The 18,791-nt window shown below is 39.7% G+C and overlaps 2 protein-coding genes across 5 annotated transcripts in view; one reads left to right on the top strand and one right to left on the bottom strand.

Moving 5' to 3' along the window:
- Nucleotides 1-662: 662 nt before the first annotated feature.
- Nucleotides 663-17,924, top strand: napepld (N-acyl phosphatidylethanolamine phospholipase D). 4 transcript variants are annotated; one of them, XM_079622172.1, is made up of 7 exons: nt 663-776; nt 1,479-1,550; nt 3,152-3,228; nt 5,938-6,172; nt 7,881-8,527; nt 8,596-8,710; nt 11,528-17,924. In XM_079622172.1, the coding sequence occupies exons 3-7, from the start codon at nt 3,221-3,223 to the stop codon at nt 11,657-11,659; spliced, it is 1,137 nt and encodes a 378-aa protein (XP_079478298.1). In that variant the 5' UTR covers nt 663-776; nt 1,479-1,550; nt 3,152-3,220; the 3' UTR covers nt 11,660-17,924. The 4 variants fall into 4 exon arrangements, with proteins under 4 accessions (XP_079478298.1, XP_079478297.1, XP_079478295.1 ...); XM_079622171.1 differs by having other exon boundaries at nt 700-895; XM_079622170.1 differs by lacking the exons at nt 663-776; nt 1,479-1,550; nt 3,152-3,228 and adding exons at nt 4,695-5,045; nt 5,111-5,251.
- cacna1c (calcium channel, voltage-dependent, L type, alpha 1C subunit) overlaps nt 17,379-18,791 on the bottom strand; it is a gene marked incomplete at its 3' end in the record, with an annotated part of 124,115 nt that continues 122,702 nt past the window's right edge. The window contains exon 46 of the mRNA XM_079622157.1: nt 17,379-17,729. Within this exon, the coding sequence (XP_079478283.1) occupies nt 17,379-17,729 (351 nt within the window). The remainder of the gene's footprint in view (nt 17,730-18,791) is intronic.

Below are 18,791 nucleotides of genomic sequence, written 5' to 3'. Positions count from 1 at the left end.
CTAAATGCCTGGATGAGGTCTGTTTATCTGCTGTGCTGCATGACATCTGCCCTGCCCACGATGAGATTATCCACCCAGAAATCTGTGATCTATTACTCAGTGTTGTGTGGGATAACACGGCCTGCAAATCTGTTTCTAATATAGAGACCTGCTGCTGACCTGTCTCCTCCCTTCCCTTGACACAAGTGCTCTGCGAGGTTATTGAACAACACAACTTAAAAATGAGGTGCAGCAGCAAATGGACTGAAAATATTAGCCAGATGTGAAAATGCAACTCCATCTGGTTTCTTATTGCATGATGTTGAGTTATTTGTGTCTGCTATCAATGTGTTTCTCAATGCTCTATCAATCTTAAATCATACAAAAACCACAGACTGTAAACAATTAAAAGACACGCGCGTATAATCATAAACGATAAACAGAAACAAGTCAGATAAATAAAAAAAACAGCTCACATGTGACCAAAACGGTTTTAGGCACACTTAGGCATTGCCTCCTACTGAAGACACCAACACAAACGGATATAAAAATGATCATCTTTATCTTACAGTAATGAGATACAGACTAAAACAACTCTTCTGGTGGATACTGAAGTGCAGTTTGCCATCCGCTTCACTAGGGGCGAAAGCGGACTTCACTTTCAGCATGACTCCTTGGCGACGTGACGCATGTAAACACTCTCCACAACACGATTGAGTAGTTTTAACACATTTTTCATGCATGTACAGCTCGTGCAGATGAGAGCTCTGTGGCTTCAGTGTCTACAGACTTTTAATGTGAGCAGTCTCTTTCCACATAAAGCTCTTGTAAAATAAATAGCATGCGTTAAGTGAATGATGCTTTGTATGAACTGACGCCAGGAGCTTCTTTTATGTATACACAGTACTTATAAAAGGTACAAAGTAGAAATATCAGTTAATCACTGTTGATGTAGTAGTATCATATTTATATTTGTTAAAAGAGTAATTTGGTGTTAAGCTCTGATGTTGTCCTGCTACTTCATGGTTTTCCTACTTCTAGCTGTATAAGTATGAATTTACAAGATTAATGATTATGGCACAGAGTATTTTTAATATCATCTTCAGATGTATAAGTGTATAACAGAGGACAGAATGAGCAGTAAAATAAATATGCTGCGATTCAAATTGGTCTCTGGCACATTTACAGACAGTGACACACACTTGGCTTCTGCTTTGATAAGATACTGCATGCAATCACACTAAAAGTAGATGTCAGACTCATTACACTCCAAAGCAGCATTTTTTTAATGTCTGTCTTTAAGATATATAATCTCTTTTATTAGCCATAATAGATATATTTTAGGTTTCATATTCTTTCACACAGCAAACTTTTTGAAATATAAATTGTGTTGTTTTGGTGAAAAATTTGTAAATGGAGATTTATAGTTCTATACAATATGAATTACTTGCGTGTGTTTGTTATGTATATTTATCTGTTGTCCTGTCTTTTCTCTACAGAATGGACCGTACAGAGTTTTGGGTCATGTGGACAGACATTCACTGTAATGATGGAGATCTGCTCATGCACAGGTAATGCTTTTATCATGTAATGTGTTTTGTTGGCTAGTAAATGTGTAGGTTACCATCATTTTGTTTTGAAGGGTTGCCTCTTTAAAAAGAAAATTATGGTAACCAAAGTAGGTGGGGAAGGGACGGCGAAGTAAAAAATGTATCAGCTCATTTTTATTTTTCCCCATCCGGCCAAAAGCATAACCACTGTTGGACGCTGTGCTGGAAGTTCAGGGGGAGACCTCACTGGTATCCCCCTTCTTTGGGCACGCCATTCACACTCACACATTCATATCGCAGACATCTGACTGGGATCAAACCAGCGCTCTTACCTGTGAGCCACAGATCTCGTGTCTGTCTGTGTGAGGGAGCTTATATTTCACTCTTCACCTGTATGTGGCCTGTGAGTTTCTAATAATGGAGTCAGATTAAAGTGTGGCGTAGTGATTGTTTCCCAACACACAGAGGTGGGATTTAAACCCAAGTTTCTAGCGCAGCGCTCATAACTAACGTGTGTTTAGCCATTTGCGCCAGTGTGACTTTCACAGCAAGTGCTGGTGTTTGGGGGTCTTTGTTGGATATAATGCAATACTTGAGATAATTTAATGTAAGCAATACTGGGATAGCTGGATACTTTTTAGCTGGAAGTGATAATGGATTTGAACACAGGATTAGAAACCACTATTATTCAGATGGTATTTTGATCCACTGATCTTGACATAGTGACTTTTTTCACTTTTAAATAGAAACTTTAAAAATTGTGGGATTTGAACCAAGACTGAACAGTATGAGTTATTATTATTATTATATGAGTATCAATCCACTCCAAAAGAGTCTTGGAAGACATTTTGTCCCGTTTTTTATTTGTGTTAGTAAATTCAGCCATGTGTCTTTCAGTTCAACACATCGGACATTTTACCTCATCTGTTGAGAGCCAATTATCTGCTAGATTCCATTTTTCTGCTGCTCGACACCCTGACAGAATCATAGATTTGTTTTAATTTAGATAAAATCACACATTTGATTTGTGTCGTCTCACCAACGACTCTCGTGAAGTTTATTTGCGGCGTCTCTCGTGTATTAATGCTGCTGTTACACTTACTGACCACAAGAGGGAGCCGCTGATTACCTGTTCCACCTGTCATACATATTCAACGTAATAAACAGGGATTTTGCTCGAGGAGTATATACATGTTAAAGTAATCTAGACGTTTTAGTATTGAGTCACGGACCCAACATGAAGTAATGCTGTGTCTATATTAGCACTTCTGTCTATAACACGACTCGTCTGGTGGAAATGTAAAGGGCAGTTTGTCGTCCGCTCCACTAGGGGCGCAAGCGGACGTTGCCTCCAGCGACCTGCGCATCTCGTCAGCGTGACACCTGACAGCAGTGTCAACAACAACAACTACACACTTGTAATGCCATGAAGTTACAGATCCTGTATAAAGACTCTTACTTTCACTCAACAGCACATATTACAGGCCGTGTCATTCATTTAGAATAACAAATAAAAAAGTATTGCACTGGCTTGAAAATTAATCTAAAAAGCAGATTCATATGAAGTTTATAAAGGTCATATGGCATGAAGTAAAGTCTTTGTGCATGTCTTTCCTCTGCAGAATAAAGGATGTGTTTCGACCGTACAGAGTTCTGGGACAGTCATTCACTGTAATGATGGAGATCTTCTCATGCACAGGTAATGTTTATATCATCTTATGTGTTTTGTTGGCTAGTAAATGTGTAGGTTATCATCATTTTGTTTTTGAAGGGTTGCCTCTTTAAAAAGAAAATTATGGTAATCCAATTATGTGGGGAAGGAACAGCAAATGAAACATTTTATACAGCTAATTTTTATTTTTCCCCAATCTGGGCAAAAGCATAACCACTGTTGGACACTGTGCTGGAAGTTCAGGGGGAGACCTCACCGGTATCCCCCTTCTTTGGGCACGCCATTCACACTCACACCACACCACTCATTCATTCATATCGCAGACATCTGGCTGGGATCAAACCAGCAACCTCTGAAACCATGAGGCAGTGCTCTTAAATGTGAGCTACAGATCTCTTGTCTGTCTGTGTGAGGGAACTTAGCCTATATTTTACTAATAAAGTGTGATGTAGTGGTTGTTTCCAACACACAGAGGTGGGATTTGAACCCAAGTTTCTAGCGCAGCCTTATTCACAACTATCATGTGTTTAGCCACGTGCGCCACTGTGGCTTTCACAACAAGCGCTGGTGTTCGGGCCACTTTGCTGGATTTAATGCAATACTTGAGATTTAATATAAGCCAAAGAGGGATTTGAACCCGAGCCTCTAGTGCAGGCTTGTTCACAACTAACGTGTGTTTAGCCACTTGCGCCACTGTGGCTTTCACAACAAGTGCTGTTTGGGCGCTTTGTTGGATATAATGCAAATTTCAGTTTGAAATGTGATCAAATATAACAAGACATGACAAAATAAAACTATTGAATTGAATTAAGTTGTATGTACTAAAGGTAAACAATTATCTTGTGAGCCACAAATGTTATAATGAATTGACTTTCCTTTTGTAATATGCAGAGGTGGGATTTGAATGCAGGCGCTTAACTCTCCACACAAACACTCATACGACCGCACCGCTGGCAACTTCTTACTGTGAACAAATAACTTAGAAGAATAGTCAGAGTTGAATGTGAGTGAAACAACCCTGATTAACACCATTATTTAGTTTGAGTTAGAGCTAAACGCAACATTTTAAGTCCTAGATCTTCAAACCTCGCAGTCACACAAACTCCTGCCTGAAGCCCTTCTCATCTTCTATAACACTGATGATGAGCATTACAGCTAATGTATTATATTTATTCAGGATTAATCATATTCAGTGTTTTTTTACTCATATCCTGTTATGAGCTGATGGTCAGTGCAGTGTTAACACCAATAGTCTTAAACGTTCCCAAACCTGCCCTCTTATAGTAAAACAGTGCAAGTGCAACTACATCTAACTTAAGGCAATAATATTAAGCTTCTCTGAATGTGAAAAGCTACAACACTGGATGCTATTCTAAATCAGATGAATCATATTTCTCGTGTTATAGAGTTGGATATATTCACAAGCATATTTGCTCCAGTTTTGACACAGGATCAGAAATGAACTAGTCTGGTCTTGCTAAGCTCATCGATGAGTGGGTGTTCAGTTCATTACAAGGACACTCTTTGAAACTCTTCTGCAATTAAACTGGCTAACGTTAGTCAAACCGTATAAAACGAGGCTTTTCGCACGCACCGAAACGCCGTGAAACACGGAGTTCGTTTTTTACGATTCTCACACGTTATCATGCCGCAAGAACTACTTTTTTAAACCACTACGGCGACGCAAGACAAGGGGATATGACAGTCCAGGATGTCTTAAAAAACGGAAGTAAACATTTATGGCATAAATCAGAGATCTGTTTGTTTTCTTGTCACGTGGCTTGCTTAATATGAACAAAGACTTTGATATGAATCAAACTTCTTGTTCTTGTTGTTTATTGGCGGTGGGTTGGCTATGAATCGAACTGCGCGTGTTGGCACGTTAAACTTTGACGCGTTTCGTTATTAGGTTTTTGTCCCTTATGGCCGCTCATACATCATCAGCTCCTTTACTGTGGCGCTTACATCAGAGGCGCGCTCGTGCGGCGCCCGAGACACTCCTCAGACAGACAGGCTCGAGACTAGTGCTGCTGGCAGAGCTGACGCATCGGTACGTATCATAGCATGTCTGTTTGACAACAGCAACACACGCGAGCACATGATGGACTAGACACAAGCATACATTCAAGCATATATATGCTTTATAATCCGCTCCGGGGTCGTCGGTTTAGTTAGAGACTGCTGGTTTCTTTTCAGGTTGATTTATTATGATTTATCACCTTTTATGAAGGTATATATTACAAATGTGATATCATTAGATTCTCTGGCCAGATAAATATAGCATACTCTTTTAGAGACAGACAGTGCACGTTACATTGACAGTGCATGTTAAAAAAAATTTATGAAGGGTGTCTGCCAGAATAAAAAAATGATGCACTATCAAGATAGTTTCATAGTCCACTTTTGAGTTTACAGCCTTGTCCTAAAAAGGTGTGTTTGCATACTTTTCCTGTTATCACTGTAAATCTGCTTTGAAACAATCTGTATTGTAAAAAGCGCTATACAAATAAGGGCAACTTGTACGGATAGATGCAGGTAAGTTCAGTAACAGCAATGCAAATGTGCACAAGCAACCAGAAGGATATGCAGATAAATGAGAGTATCCATAATAGCCATGTGTGATTTTTTTTTTTTTTTTTTAGCAGTGTTCTGCAGGACAGTTTTGTTAACTAAGGTCTTTCACCTCTTATGTGTTCCCTGTTTTATGCTAAAGTAGCTCAAATATGTTTTTAACAGGTGTTTGTGCAGTTCAGCTGCAGACAGGGTGCCAATGGCAGAGAAACCTTTAGTCACTGCAGGGAACAACTTCCCTCTGGATTACCGAGGAGAGCAAGATGTTTCATGTTCCAGACGGGACTCTCGTGGGTGCTTTGTAAACCCTTGGACAACATGGCAGTTCCCCTCCTACAGTACCATTGCTCGCCTGTTCCTCATGGAGAAGAACAACAGTAATGTGCCCAGTGTCAAAGAGGTAAACACACATTTTGTGCTCGGTTTAGGAGTCACTGATCAGGAATGCATTGATTCAGCAGTGTGGAATCTGAAATGTCACACACACACACACACACACACACACATGATTCATGTGCTTTAAAATGGGAATATTATTGAATATAAGCATTATAGCAAGTAAACCCAGTTTAGATTTGATTATTGTCTGTAAAGTCTGGGGTATAGAGGATTTTAAAGTAGAAAAGTGGCAGCTAAATGGCATACATTTCCTTTCATAATGTTTTAAAATAATTTGCTTCGAACGGTGGAATAGTTTTTCAGTATACTGTTATATAATACATATTTATTTTATACTTTTTTAAATTAACTTTTTACCCATTTATACATTTATAGTATACATGTACATACATTTATATTAATTATATATACAACTTAATATCCTCATACATAATATCGAGTAGATAATGTCACATAACGTTACATTTACCTCAGGAAAGCCATTTAATGACCATAGCACGTAAGTTGGCTAGAAGAAATTAGTATTTTATAATATTAAAAGTAATAATAAACTAATAAAAGTATTAGTATAAATATTTTGCTAAATTTTTGCACTATATTACATATTATATTTTTTACTTATATCATTAACAAAAAAACAAGGAACTCCAGCACACTATCAGTAATACTGATCGTGTGCTGGAGTTTCTTGTTTTGTTTTAGTTTTTTTACCTACTTAGTTGGTCTTTTTTTCCCACGCACCTATCACCTGCAGCTGTGCGATGGCGTTTGCTAATAGATTTATTTATATTATTAAAAAATATTATAAAGTTGTTGTAATAAAAACTGCATTAGGGCTATATTTAATTTGAGTTGTTATTTAATACCAGCTACAGGTCTCTCTGTAGTCTATGTTTACAGCATTAGGTGAGATTTTCTTTCTTGAGAAAAATGTACATCATCTGTACCTAATATGTATCCAAATTGAATCAAGATCGGAATACAACCACAAGAATTAAATTGAAATTTAAAAATTTGTAACAATAATAAAAGCAGTAGCCTATACCAATTATTGCAACATGCTGTCACTAAACATGTGTAGTTAAGGCTACCAAATATTTTGACAGTCACAATAGTTTACACTTAATAGTTTTCTGTTTTTATTGTATTTTTTAATTATTAATTTATCGTCCATTATAAATGCAGATACCGATAGTTTGGGAAATGCCTAATATCGGCCCGCTGATATATATCGGTCGGGCTCTATTTATAATCATTATAAATATATAAATACAATATTATAAAATACAATATACATTTACTTTTATATAATTATTAAATATGATTAATATACATTTATATAAAATGATTACTTTTTATATATTTAATGTAATTTTCTATAAAAGTATTAGTTTGTATTTAGACATTTATATAAATATACTTAAATGAATATGAAATTGATTATACATTTACTTGCATATTTATATATATATATATTCATAATTAGAAATGGGCAATAAAGTAAATATAATTAAAAATGTATACTATAAATAAAATAATTTTGATAAATCTATATTCAGTATTTATGCATTTCTAAATGGGTATGAAATGTAAATATGTAATTATAAATGTATATTAAATTTAACAAAATTATATGCATAATTTATTTAAAATTTAATTAAAAAAAGGAAAACGTTTTTAAAATGTTTTCTGTTTTTTTTAATCCTCAGGTTCTGGACCGTGAGCTGCCGGTTGTGGAGCCGTATTTCGTCCAGAGGCCAGATCAGTGCGGGCAGACGGGCCCATCTGTGCGAGCGACCTGGCTGGGTCATGCCACTGTTCTGGTGGAGATGGAAGGACTGGTGGTTCTGACTGATCCCATGTTCAGCCAGAGAGCCTCTCCACTGGCATTCGTGGGCCCGAAGCGTTACCGTGACCCGCCTTGCACTGTAGAACAGATTCCTCGCCTGGACGCTGTGGTCATCAGTCATACACACTACGATCACCTCGACGCAGGCTCTGTGGCAGCGCTGAACGGTCGCTTCGGTTCTGGTTTGCGCTGGTTTGTGCCGCTTGGGCTGGCCGAGTGGATGCGGAAGGCAGGCTGTGAGAATGTCACAGAGCTGGACTGGTGGGTGGGGAGCCGCATCCCCGGGCACGAGGATGTCACGTTTTTTTGCACGCCAGCACAGCACTGGTGCAAACGCTCACCTGTGGATGAGAACAAAGCATTATGGGGTAGCTGGACTATCGTAGGGCCCAATTGTCGTTTCTTCTTCGCTGGGGATACGGGATACTGTTCAGAGTTCAAGGAGATCGGAAAACGCCTCGGACCGTTTGACCTGGCTGCCATCCCGATCGGAGCGTACATGCCCAGGTAAGACTGTAAAGAGCAGCTGTGTGTATTAAACAAAAGTTTATTAAATAATGATTTGTCTTGTTTAGAGGGATCATGAAGTCTCAACATGTGGACCCTGAAGAGGCTGTTCTGATTCACATTGACATTCAGGCGAAATCATCGCTGGCCATTCACTGGGGGACATTTGCTTTGGCCTATGAGGTATGAGCCCGTCTCTCTCTCTCTCTCTCTCTCTCCCACACGTTCATTTTCTCAGTGTGAATGGCTTTCACTGAGCTGGCCAGCGGTCACTGCTCTGATTGTGTGTAATAGCTGTCCAGCTGCAGTTGGGGAGTCCAGTCTTTGTAGTTGTATTACGTCAGGCTTCACTGTTGTGCCTATGTTTTCATGCTTCATCAGGCCCAACACTCCCTCAGAGAAGCATTTACACATTTTTGAGCAGGTTTCTAGATTACAATTAGCTGATTAAGTCAGTTTAGAGAAATTAAGTTTTACTGTGTCTCAGGATTAGGTTATCATTGTTTAATATATTTGTCATTCCGATGATTATTAAGGGGCTGAAAACTTTTTTTTCCTGACCTTTATTTAGGTCCCACTTGGTGAACTAGAAATTCTGTATTTAGGATTAGGGATTTTTTCCTGTTTATTTATATATGTTGTGTAAACACACACTAGGGCTGGGACGTTACCGTAGTCACGTGATGCCTACCGTGGGTCTGATCTCGTCACAGTCATCCCCGCAAAAAAAAAAAACATTGCCTGCACATGTGCACGTTGTGTCTAATGACATTGTGTCTTACATGGATTCAAGGTTTTCTAAACATAACTTGACCCAGCACAATGTCCCGTAACACCATTCCATTCTAGAGATGGGCGATTATTTAATCCGCAACCCCATCACAAAACTCATCTGTCCGCACCAACGTTTTTTGACCAATTTTCAAAACTGCACCCACCCGCCATCCGCTGATTGTTTTAAAGTCTATGGGCGATGCAAAGCGCCGCTGATGCCGCGAGTCTAGAAAGCTCTTGGCTGTTTTTTGAAAGTTGTATCCCCACAATTCTGATCGGTGCACAGGGACAAAAATAAATAATTATTTTCACAGAGTAAAGTCTTCTCTACGAAATGCACATTTCATACGGATTACATAAGCAGAGAGTAGTCTTGTTTCGTTTAGAATTTTGTTTAAAAGTAGACATTTCAAGCTTTCTATTTATTTCTCATGTCTGTGAGGGTAGCCTATACGCTGAGTTTCGGTTCATTTCTGAGACGAGCTCCAGTTCACGTGCAATGCAAGAGATCGCATCGGCGCCTCCACGTCCTGATTATATGTCTACTATATTTGCTTCTTATTTATTAATTCCAGGCAATTGGTTGATGAAAAGGTGATTAAAATTAATAAGGTAATAAACTAATAATTTATACAAAACAAAATTCAATTTAAAGAAAGGCTTTCTACAAAACAACTTTTAATGTAATCAACAGATAAAATTAAAAAATTGAATATAATAGAATGGAATACAGTTTTTTGTAAATAAGACATGTTGGAAACATGCGAATGTATCTGAGAATATTCTTAAATAAGGAAATCTATTCAGTGATTGGTCCATGCCAAATTCACCTTTGGCTAAGCCCCGCCCCCCTTAGTTACTGTTGCTACCTCCGACAACTTCATCTGGGCTCTGGTTTGGTATCAACATGGCTTATGCTGTGACAGCTCTTCCTGCTGAAATTTTATCAAACTTTTAAAGCAAATAAAGTGTCCGATAGAAGTAGGCAAAAGTGTCTGCAGTGTGCGTTCGAAGGCTTTATTCAAGACAAACGGTGAAACGCAAGCAGCAACAAGGCATCCAAATAGAGGCAAAAGCATAACGGTCACAGTCAAACAATGAACCACAGCATATCCTAATCGAGACGGAGGCTGTGACTAACAATATCAGGAGAAACACTGTCATGCAAAGCTGGGTAGGTCTCTATTCACTTCTATAATCGTTATTATTTACAAAGCAAACGGACTGTACGCGAGTATAAAGCTGTATTTATTAGCAGCGTGTGCTAGCGTATCAACAGGGCAGAGCACCGAAATCATAACCTAAACCAGCATAAAACTGTCTAACTAGTATAACTTCACAGTAAGGTTAAAAGCTAAATGTATCTTAGAGCACAAAAGTGTGCTTGTTGATCCTTGAGGGGTTTCGCTGACTGAGGACGTCCACACAGTTTAATCCAAAGACGACACTTGTCAGTATTTAACTTCGGTTTTGGGAAGGGGGAAAAACGGACACCTCCTCCAACCTCTCTGGGAAACGCGTATCTGTGTTACAAATGCCCTAGGCACAACGTTTAACCATATTTTTTATAAAACGACGACGTAATAGCCTGCCGAGACCAAAAATATGAGCCTCCTGCGTTGAAGTCAATGGAGCGCCGTGAAAAAGTGTCGGAGCCTCTGTGGGAGCTCGTTCTTGGCTGCGCTGTGATTGGTCAATCTACATTCTAGGGCGTGGCTTAGCCAAAGGCGAATTACTGCCTGATGAAAATTTGACTTTCAAAGTGTGCTCGTTTTTTTTTTGGATGTAGGTAACAATATTTAACAAAGTCTGTCTAACAAAAAAATATGAAGGCTGGGATGTAAACCATAGCCTAGCCTATATTTAGTTTTGTCAGCACTTTATTCAGACATCATTCCATTTCTGTTCTAAATGTAAAATAAATGTAATAAACGTGTTCCATATTATGTGTAATTGCCTTAGTGCCTTGGTGTTTGCGTCCCAGCCCTAACACACACACACACACACACGAAATATGAAATGTTTTAACATTGACAAGTTGTTGTTGCATGTTTCTTGAGCAGCAAATCCAGAATAAATTACAATGTAAAATATTTTGCAATGGAAAACAGTTTATTATTTACTGATGAGCATGAGAGATCCCCAAACTTTCAAACAGTTTTATTAAAATGTTTTTGAAAGAATTGAATTAAATCCTGTTCCTTTGTGTATTTCTCTCTCTCTCAGCATTATCTTGAGCCTCCAGCACGTTTGCGTGAGGCTATGGTGAATCACGGACTGAATCCAGATCAGTTCTTCACACTCCATCACGGAGAGTCACGGATGATCAACCACAAGGACATGCACTCGTCCAGCTAAACCAAAACACAGGAAGTATGCAGACACACACATATGACTGTGCTGTACACAGGCTGCATTTTTAAATCATTTTGAAGATTGTGCTGATCCAGTGGCTGGACTGAAATGAATGTATTTTCTATTTTGTTTAATATAATTTGTCATTTAAAATATCATGGAATGACCAAAATAAAACAACAATTACCTGTGAACATTGCAGTGTTCATAAGATGCAGAAGAACCAAACCTTAAGAAATTCACTTTATTTGCAATTGTTTAATAACATCATTCCTCAGATAAAAATGCAATATTACAGGAATATACAGCAGAGATTAATTTAAAACTTCCTGTCAAGAACCATACAATCTAAAGATATTTTTTAGTTACTGGTAGCGTGCGTTATAAGCAAGACACACTCTGTCACCAAAGACAGACTGACAGATACAGATACAAACTGTACAATCACTTATTTACAAATCCGATTTTTTGTTGTTTTTTTCTTTTCACTTTTTTTTTTGAAAATAGGAGTAGAAAAAGTGATTGAATCTTCAGATTTACCTAGCGTATTCTTTTTCAAATCTAAATGAGCAAATGAAAGAATGATGGAATGAAACAAAAGAGTCAGTAAAAGTAGAGGAGGGAATGACAGACCATGCAGACGTCTCACAGACTTATCAATAACACCTGGGGTCTAAACTCGATTAAATAGTCCAAAATGTGAATGACCTCTGACGGTGTTTCGTGAGAGACCTGAATGGTCAGCACTGATTCCTTCGAATTCTACCAAAAGCACGACACGCATCTAATTTTAATTCAGCTCGTAAATCTAACAAACGGCTCAGGACCTTGAGACTACTCTTCCCGTCCGCACCGTCGATCAAAACTAGAGAAGCTGCTTGTGTGGTCACCGAGACGATCCGCTCAAAGATTTCTCCCTTTGTGAGTCTGATGGACTTGAGAGGTTAAATGACAACCGAATCGCATCAAAATAGTGTGGATGAGTGAGTGTGAGGGAATCGATTCCCTCAGTTCTCCTACCCTTTATAGAAAGAGACCCAACGAATCAAGCCCAGAGCTGGAGCATTACGCCCATCTCTGCAGAAAGATAAAGAATAAGCCGTTACAATGTTCACTCATACATGGAGATTTGTGCAATATTAACTATTCGAGCTCCTCATCATAACCGTTCCAATCAATTCTTTCTGTCTCTAGTGCTACATTCGCTGGGTGGAACTAGAGGCGGGGAAATGCCACTTGAAATATAAATTGTTCTGCATTCATTAGGCCCTACCCGTGATTTTCGGGTTCCAAAAGCAGTCAGTGCACTAAAAACCACTGAAGACCCGTCTCACCTCCTGCAGGAGACGGCCTGAAACAATCTGCATTAATTGTCGTCCCACCTGTTGAAATGAAACTATGGCAAGATTGACATTTTGAGCTTAGGGCGAAATTAATAATTACACGACAGCTAAAATCTATGCATAAATTCATCCTTCACTTGGATTGTGTACGATGTGTCAAAGTAAATGTGGTTTAAATGTGCAAATTGTGATTATTGCATCACCACCTTAGCTTTTAATTTATCATTAAAACTCATTAACACACTACATTAACTTATAATATCAAATTAACAGTCATATAAAGGAGGACATTAGAGATACGTGCTACACAAAGGTTAAACCAGAGGGCAGACATTGCAGCTGTCCAGGCTTCCTCTGGGTCAAAGGTCAACCCCACGGCACGTTCCTTCAGTCTGACACATGCAGAATTAGCCAACGAACACACATGAACCCAGAAACACCAGATGGCCCGACTGTGCATTACTGGGTTTATCCAAATAAAACAAAAGCAACCTAAAGATAAAAAAAAATCTGTCCTACTGTGGTTTACTGTAATGTTTTATGATCTTGAAAGGTTATAACAATGCTGCTCAATTGCTATGGATAGTTTTTTGTTTCTCCCATATATTGTAATCAAATCCTTTTTTTTATAAGGGAAACTTGTGTGTGCTCTACTGCTACTGATGGCAAATCGAAATATAAGCCACAACCAATCAGAGTCCATCAGGAGAGCGACCTACGCTTCTTCCCCCACTGAAATATCACGACTTTCCCTCCAACCAGAGCGAAATATCTAAACTTCCATCTGATAAATATTTCTCATATATTAAAATATATAAAATAACTTCTGATTCTCTGAGAGAAGAAAAGCTACATTACAACCATTTGGGCAAAAAAACCTCACTGAGCAACTAATAAAATATTCAGTCAAATATTTGGTACATTTCCCCAAGGCCTGAGCAACAGCTCTCTGTGTTCATTCATTAGTGGTTTCGTTTAACACAGGGGCTGCTTTTGTGGCTGTTCTATCATGTGCAGGTGCTCGGAGGGGAACGTGATGTGTTGATCTGAATAAAGCAGCGGTGAAAAAGCCCTCGGATTTGAAATCTCATGATTAATCTCATTGCACTCCTCCCTCAGCAAAAACGCCCAACCATCCTGCTTAAAAACAGGCCGTACGACCGGAGTTTCAAAGGAGCTACTGCGGTGAATACGAATGATTTACTCTATATTTCTCTATCATAAATTTAATTTCTATCTATACATAATCACTACATACATTCTCAAAACACTGTTGTGTGTAGCCATTTTAACCCTGACATTCAGCAGATATAGATGAGTTTATATTGTCGCTTTTCTAGTGTTAATTCTTTTCTAAGTCTATAAAAATATACAATCATTGGCTAATGAAGGGAGAGGAGGACTCCGTCTGCTAGGTTGATTCTTAAGATTCCATGCAAACGCAACCAAAAAACGAGAAAGAAAAATTCAAGCTTGGCATCCAAATCCATTATTTCCAACCTAAATCTCCTAGCCGAACGCAGATTGTCCATGAGACTTGAGAAATGACAGGGGATTTCGAATGTTTCCGCTTGCAGCCTTAAATAATAGTGAGAATTTATGTGCATGACCAACCATTTAGAGGGAGCCCATTCACCGGCATGCGGGTGCCGTAATAAAACGCCTTCACTGTGATGTCTGCTGAAGAAAGGACAAGGAGGGTGAGTGAATGAAAAGATAAAAGGGAAAAAAGCGAGAGAGAGAGAGAGAGAGAGAGCTGCTCTTGCGCATCATGCACCTTTCAGCTGAGCACAAGATATGCAAAATCATTTTCACACCAACGAGACGCTTCTCTTCTCCGTCTGTATTTACACCTTCACTCCTCGTCATCAGTGTTTCCTCAATGTTTAAAATGAAACCAACAAAAAAAATACTCAAAACGCTTGGCACACCAAAATAATCCTCATGCAGAGATAATTGAAACCAACGGAAGAAAAACATCAAACCAAACTGACCCGCACAAGATTTTCAAAATACTCAATACTCAAATGCACCCGATTTCAAGTATGACAGGTTTCTTCGATTTAAAGTTCTGTAACTTAATACACAACAGTGAATATATTTCTCTCTGTATCTTAGATTTTTGTACAGCTGTAGTTCTGAAAGAAAACTGTTGTACAGTCAAAGTTATTGCATTGTTTTTGCATATCTTGTGGTATGCAAGCACATACGCATGCACTCACGCACTCATCCTGCATATACTAACACCAACACCACACAAACACGCTCGTTTCTGCACTCTGCATATGCTAAACACGGAGAAACTCGCACACGTACACAACCAAGGCCTCGAAATATGCCTGGGGCAGCCTCACAATGACATATGGCACGTGTGTGGAGGAGATATGAGGGTGAGGTGGCGGCTTTGGAACAGAGCAGGTGGATTCTGGCTACATTTGTCACGGTTTTTTCACAAGCTTTGCATCATCCTCAGAGCAGAGACGTCCTGTAAACATTCAGGAACTCTATCGCACCCACAAAAACAGCACAGGACCAGAGACGGAAATCAAATGGGATGTTTGAGGCCTGAAACGAAACGCCAGGACGCTCGGTGTAGAAAGTGAAGAGTCAGTTTGACAAAAATAGTCGATTATCTTTTCATGTATGGAAAGAGAAATTGATATTGTCTGAAGTAGTGTGCAAAACGGTGACAGAACTTCTAACCGAGTCTAGTGTTGCACGAACGGAGAGACGCCTGGAAGTGGATTGGTCAGGTTTCTCATCAGCGGATGCGTTTTGGGGACGCCTTCCATCCCGTCGACACATTACCAACACAATGCTAATGCTTCAACACCTTATTTGCATAATAGATCAATAAGTAGTTCTCTGTGTGTCTGCCGAACTGCATGGAAACAGCAGAAAAATATCCTTAACGATAATAGTAATAATAATAGCGATCGATAACATTGTATGATGATGACACTGCTGATGTTGGTACTTTCATAATGATGGTCATATATTTAGCCCTGTGTGAACTACATTAGAGTTTGTTTTTGTTTTTTTCTTAAATGATGCGCTACCCAGACATCCCTGAATACTCCACCCTTCTTCCTCTCTTCAAAGTGCACCTTTACTGACCTTCCGCTGTTTCCTGTGTCGAGCAGGTGGGATCATGACAGAATCGCAGCTGTCAGCTGAATGTTTCTGGAGATCAGCAGTGAAGAAACGTCAGTAGTTTCAGAGCAAAACGCGAGTCCGATCCAACAGCAGCAAGGGGAACCATGAGACCGGTCAGTGCTACCTGCGTCCAGGCGAGTGACACTGCTCATTTACAGCTTGTGAGCTACCAATAAACATTGTGAGTGAGACCGAACCCCCGGCGGAACACGCTTCACCTCTGACAGGAATAAATAAATAAATAAATTTTTCTGTGTCAGGCATTAGATTCACAACACTGCATCTGGCATAAACATCTTAAATGCCTTCAATAATAATAATAAGAATAATTTAAGAAGAAAAAAAAAAACAGCATCCATCTGTGCGCAATCCAAGATAAACATTATAAACACTAAATGCTGGAAGATAAAAAAGGAAATAAAACCTGAAGCAGATCTCGAATAAAAGGCCACTGATGCAATGACCCGTACCTTGCATGGCTAGCAGCAACCTGAAAGCCCAAACGGTACACGAGAAAAAGCAATTTTGGGAGTTCAGTCTTCCACTGATAAAAAAGAAAGAAAAGAAATGTACAGGCTTAACTAGAGAATCATGGATGGAAATCAAATTTAAAAAGCAGCAAAAATCATCAACTGAACAAGAAAGCCGTAAAGGAGACGGATGACATTTCTCTTGATGAACAGATGGATGGATGGATGGACAGTCCCGTGAAAGGAAAGAGAGAGCGAGGATGAGAGAGCCACTCCAGTGTGTCTCTCTGAGCAACCCCTGACGGCTCCTGGGCCGACAAGATCCACCTGCTCGGCACAACACGTCCACGCCGATGAGGCGGCCGTCGAGTCCTACCACACACACACAGGTCAGCGCAAACTCGCTCTGTCCTCCCACCGGCGGACAGATCCCACTGCTTGAGCAACAACATCGCATCTTTTCCCTTAATTCCCTGCTCGGTCAGGGTTTTTCATTTCCTTACTGCAATCAAGGTTGTGAGAACTGTGAGGCACTTTTAGAAACACGCACACAAACATGTACACACGCCTACTCGCTCGTGCTCTTGCAAACACACAGACGAACTAAAAACCAACTCGGTCTCAGCTAAGCAGAATGGCCTTATACCCCTACGGTAGGTACACGCAACAGACGGGTCAGACTGCAGGACAGCAGTGTCCTCGGAGAGAGCTGGGCTAAGACACAGGAAGTCCTCCGTGCTGCTGCTGTTCCCCCTACAAGCTCGTCACACACTCCATATCTTCGTCGTCCATCAGAGCGCTGTTCCTCTGCCCAGCCCCCTCGGACTGCTCTAACTCCGCCCCCAGCATCTCATCAGAGCCTGTGGGGGTGGAGAGGCCCAGTGCGTGGCTGCAATGGGACTCCTGCGAGCCAGTGTCTCTGCACTGTATGAAGGGTAGCAGGTTTCCGTTGGCGTTGGGCGGCGCGTTAGCATTGAGAATGTTGTCAGCGGCGTTCTCCATCTCCTCCATGGTCATGTCGCAGGCGTCCGCTAGTTCCTGCTTCGCTACCTGGATGAAGGTGGGATCCTGTGCATAGCGACCCAAACCCTCGGATATCAACACCTGAGTGGAGAAAGTAAGACTTTAAGGACTGTACAGGTAAATATGGTAAACATTTTTTTTTAAAGTCACCATACTTTCCCCAGTTGATCAATCACAGTACATTAAGACATTTGTTTATTATGAGTTTTGTATACATTTCCACAACATAAATCTGAACATTGGATAAAGCCAGGTTTAAAATTCGTTTAATTTTCACTTGTTTCATTTTATGTTCAGGTAAAAGGTTTTTAAGGAGGGGATCTTGGATATCTATATGTTTCTCTCCATAAATCAGAAAATATCATAAACAGCCAGAAAAAAAAACAATATTTTAAGGAATAAAATGTTATATAAATTAAGCAAATGTTCTATGAACAAACCCATTCTGTAAAAACATTCAGACTATAGATAAGAATAAAACTGAGCAGTTTGGTGTAAGTGCTACTGAAATGGAGATTTCTGGCTCCTTGCATAAAAAAAAAAACTTGTTTTGAGAAAACAGCCTTTAAAGACATGTATTGTAACTGAAATCTACAGATGAAAATAGATTGTGTACACTTGTGTCCACCAGTCTGAGGCTCTGTTTACACCTGGTATTAAGCGTTTTGGTCGATTGGATCACAAGTAGACGAGGGAGACATACCTGTGTTTTAATCTGTCTCTTTTGTCCACTTTCAACCACTTCTGTCCTGATTTATTTGAGGAGGGTCAATGGGCGGGTAAATGTATGAGCTTTTTCAGATCTTTCGATTTAATGGGCGAAATAAGCTCACAATTTAGATATGAACGCAACCGAAGATGACGGGAAAACATACTGCTAGAAATCAGGAATGGTAAGGGAACATTGTGCTTGGTACGTTTTTTTTTTTTTCATCTTCAAACCAAACTTGGGTCTTCTTCAGTCAACAAAGTTTAAATCCCGTCTGGCTAGCGTGCTTCCCATGTTTACACGTTATGGGTCCGTAGGCGGAGAGTGTGGTTGTCCGGACGCATTGACCACGAGCGTTTACTACAAAAGTAATCCGGTCTAATGTGTTTTCGACTACCTCTAGAAGTTGTCAAAAGAGGACAAGCTCAAAGCAT

The sequence above is a fragment of the Phoxinus phoxinus genome (genome assembly GCF_949152265.1).
Source record: "Phoxinus phoxinus genome assembly, chromosome: 9".
Taxonomy (NCBI): Eukaryota; Metazoa; Chordata; class Actinopteri; order Cypriniformes; family Leuciscidae; genus Phoxinus; species Phoxinus phoxinus.
This window is presented reverse-complemented; position numbering and strand designations above follow the sequence as displayed.

Bases quoted from the DNA above. Each gene is read 5' to 3' on its own strand.
- napepld (XM_079622169.1), top strand. From the start codon at position 5,124: ATGGCCGCTCATACATCATCAGCTCCTTTACTGTGGCGCTTACATCAG. The intron at 5,252-5,937 runs GTACGTATCATA...TGTTTTTAACAG, and splicing joins CTGGCAGAGCTGACGCATCG to GTGTTTGTGCAGTTCAGCTG. The intron at 8,528-8,595 runs GTAAGACTGTAA...TGTCTTGTTTAG, and splicing joins ATCGGAGCGTACATGCCCAG to AGGGATCATGAAGTCTCAAC.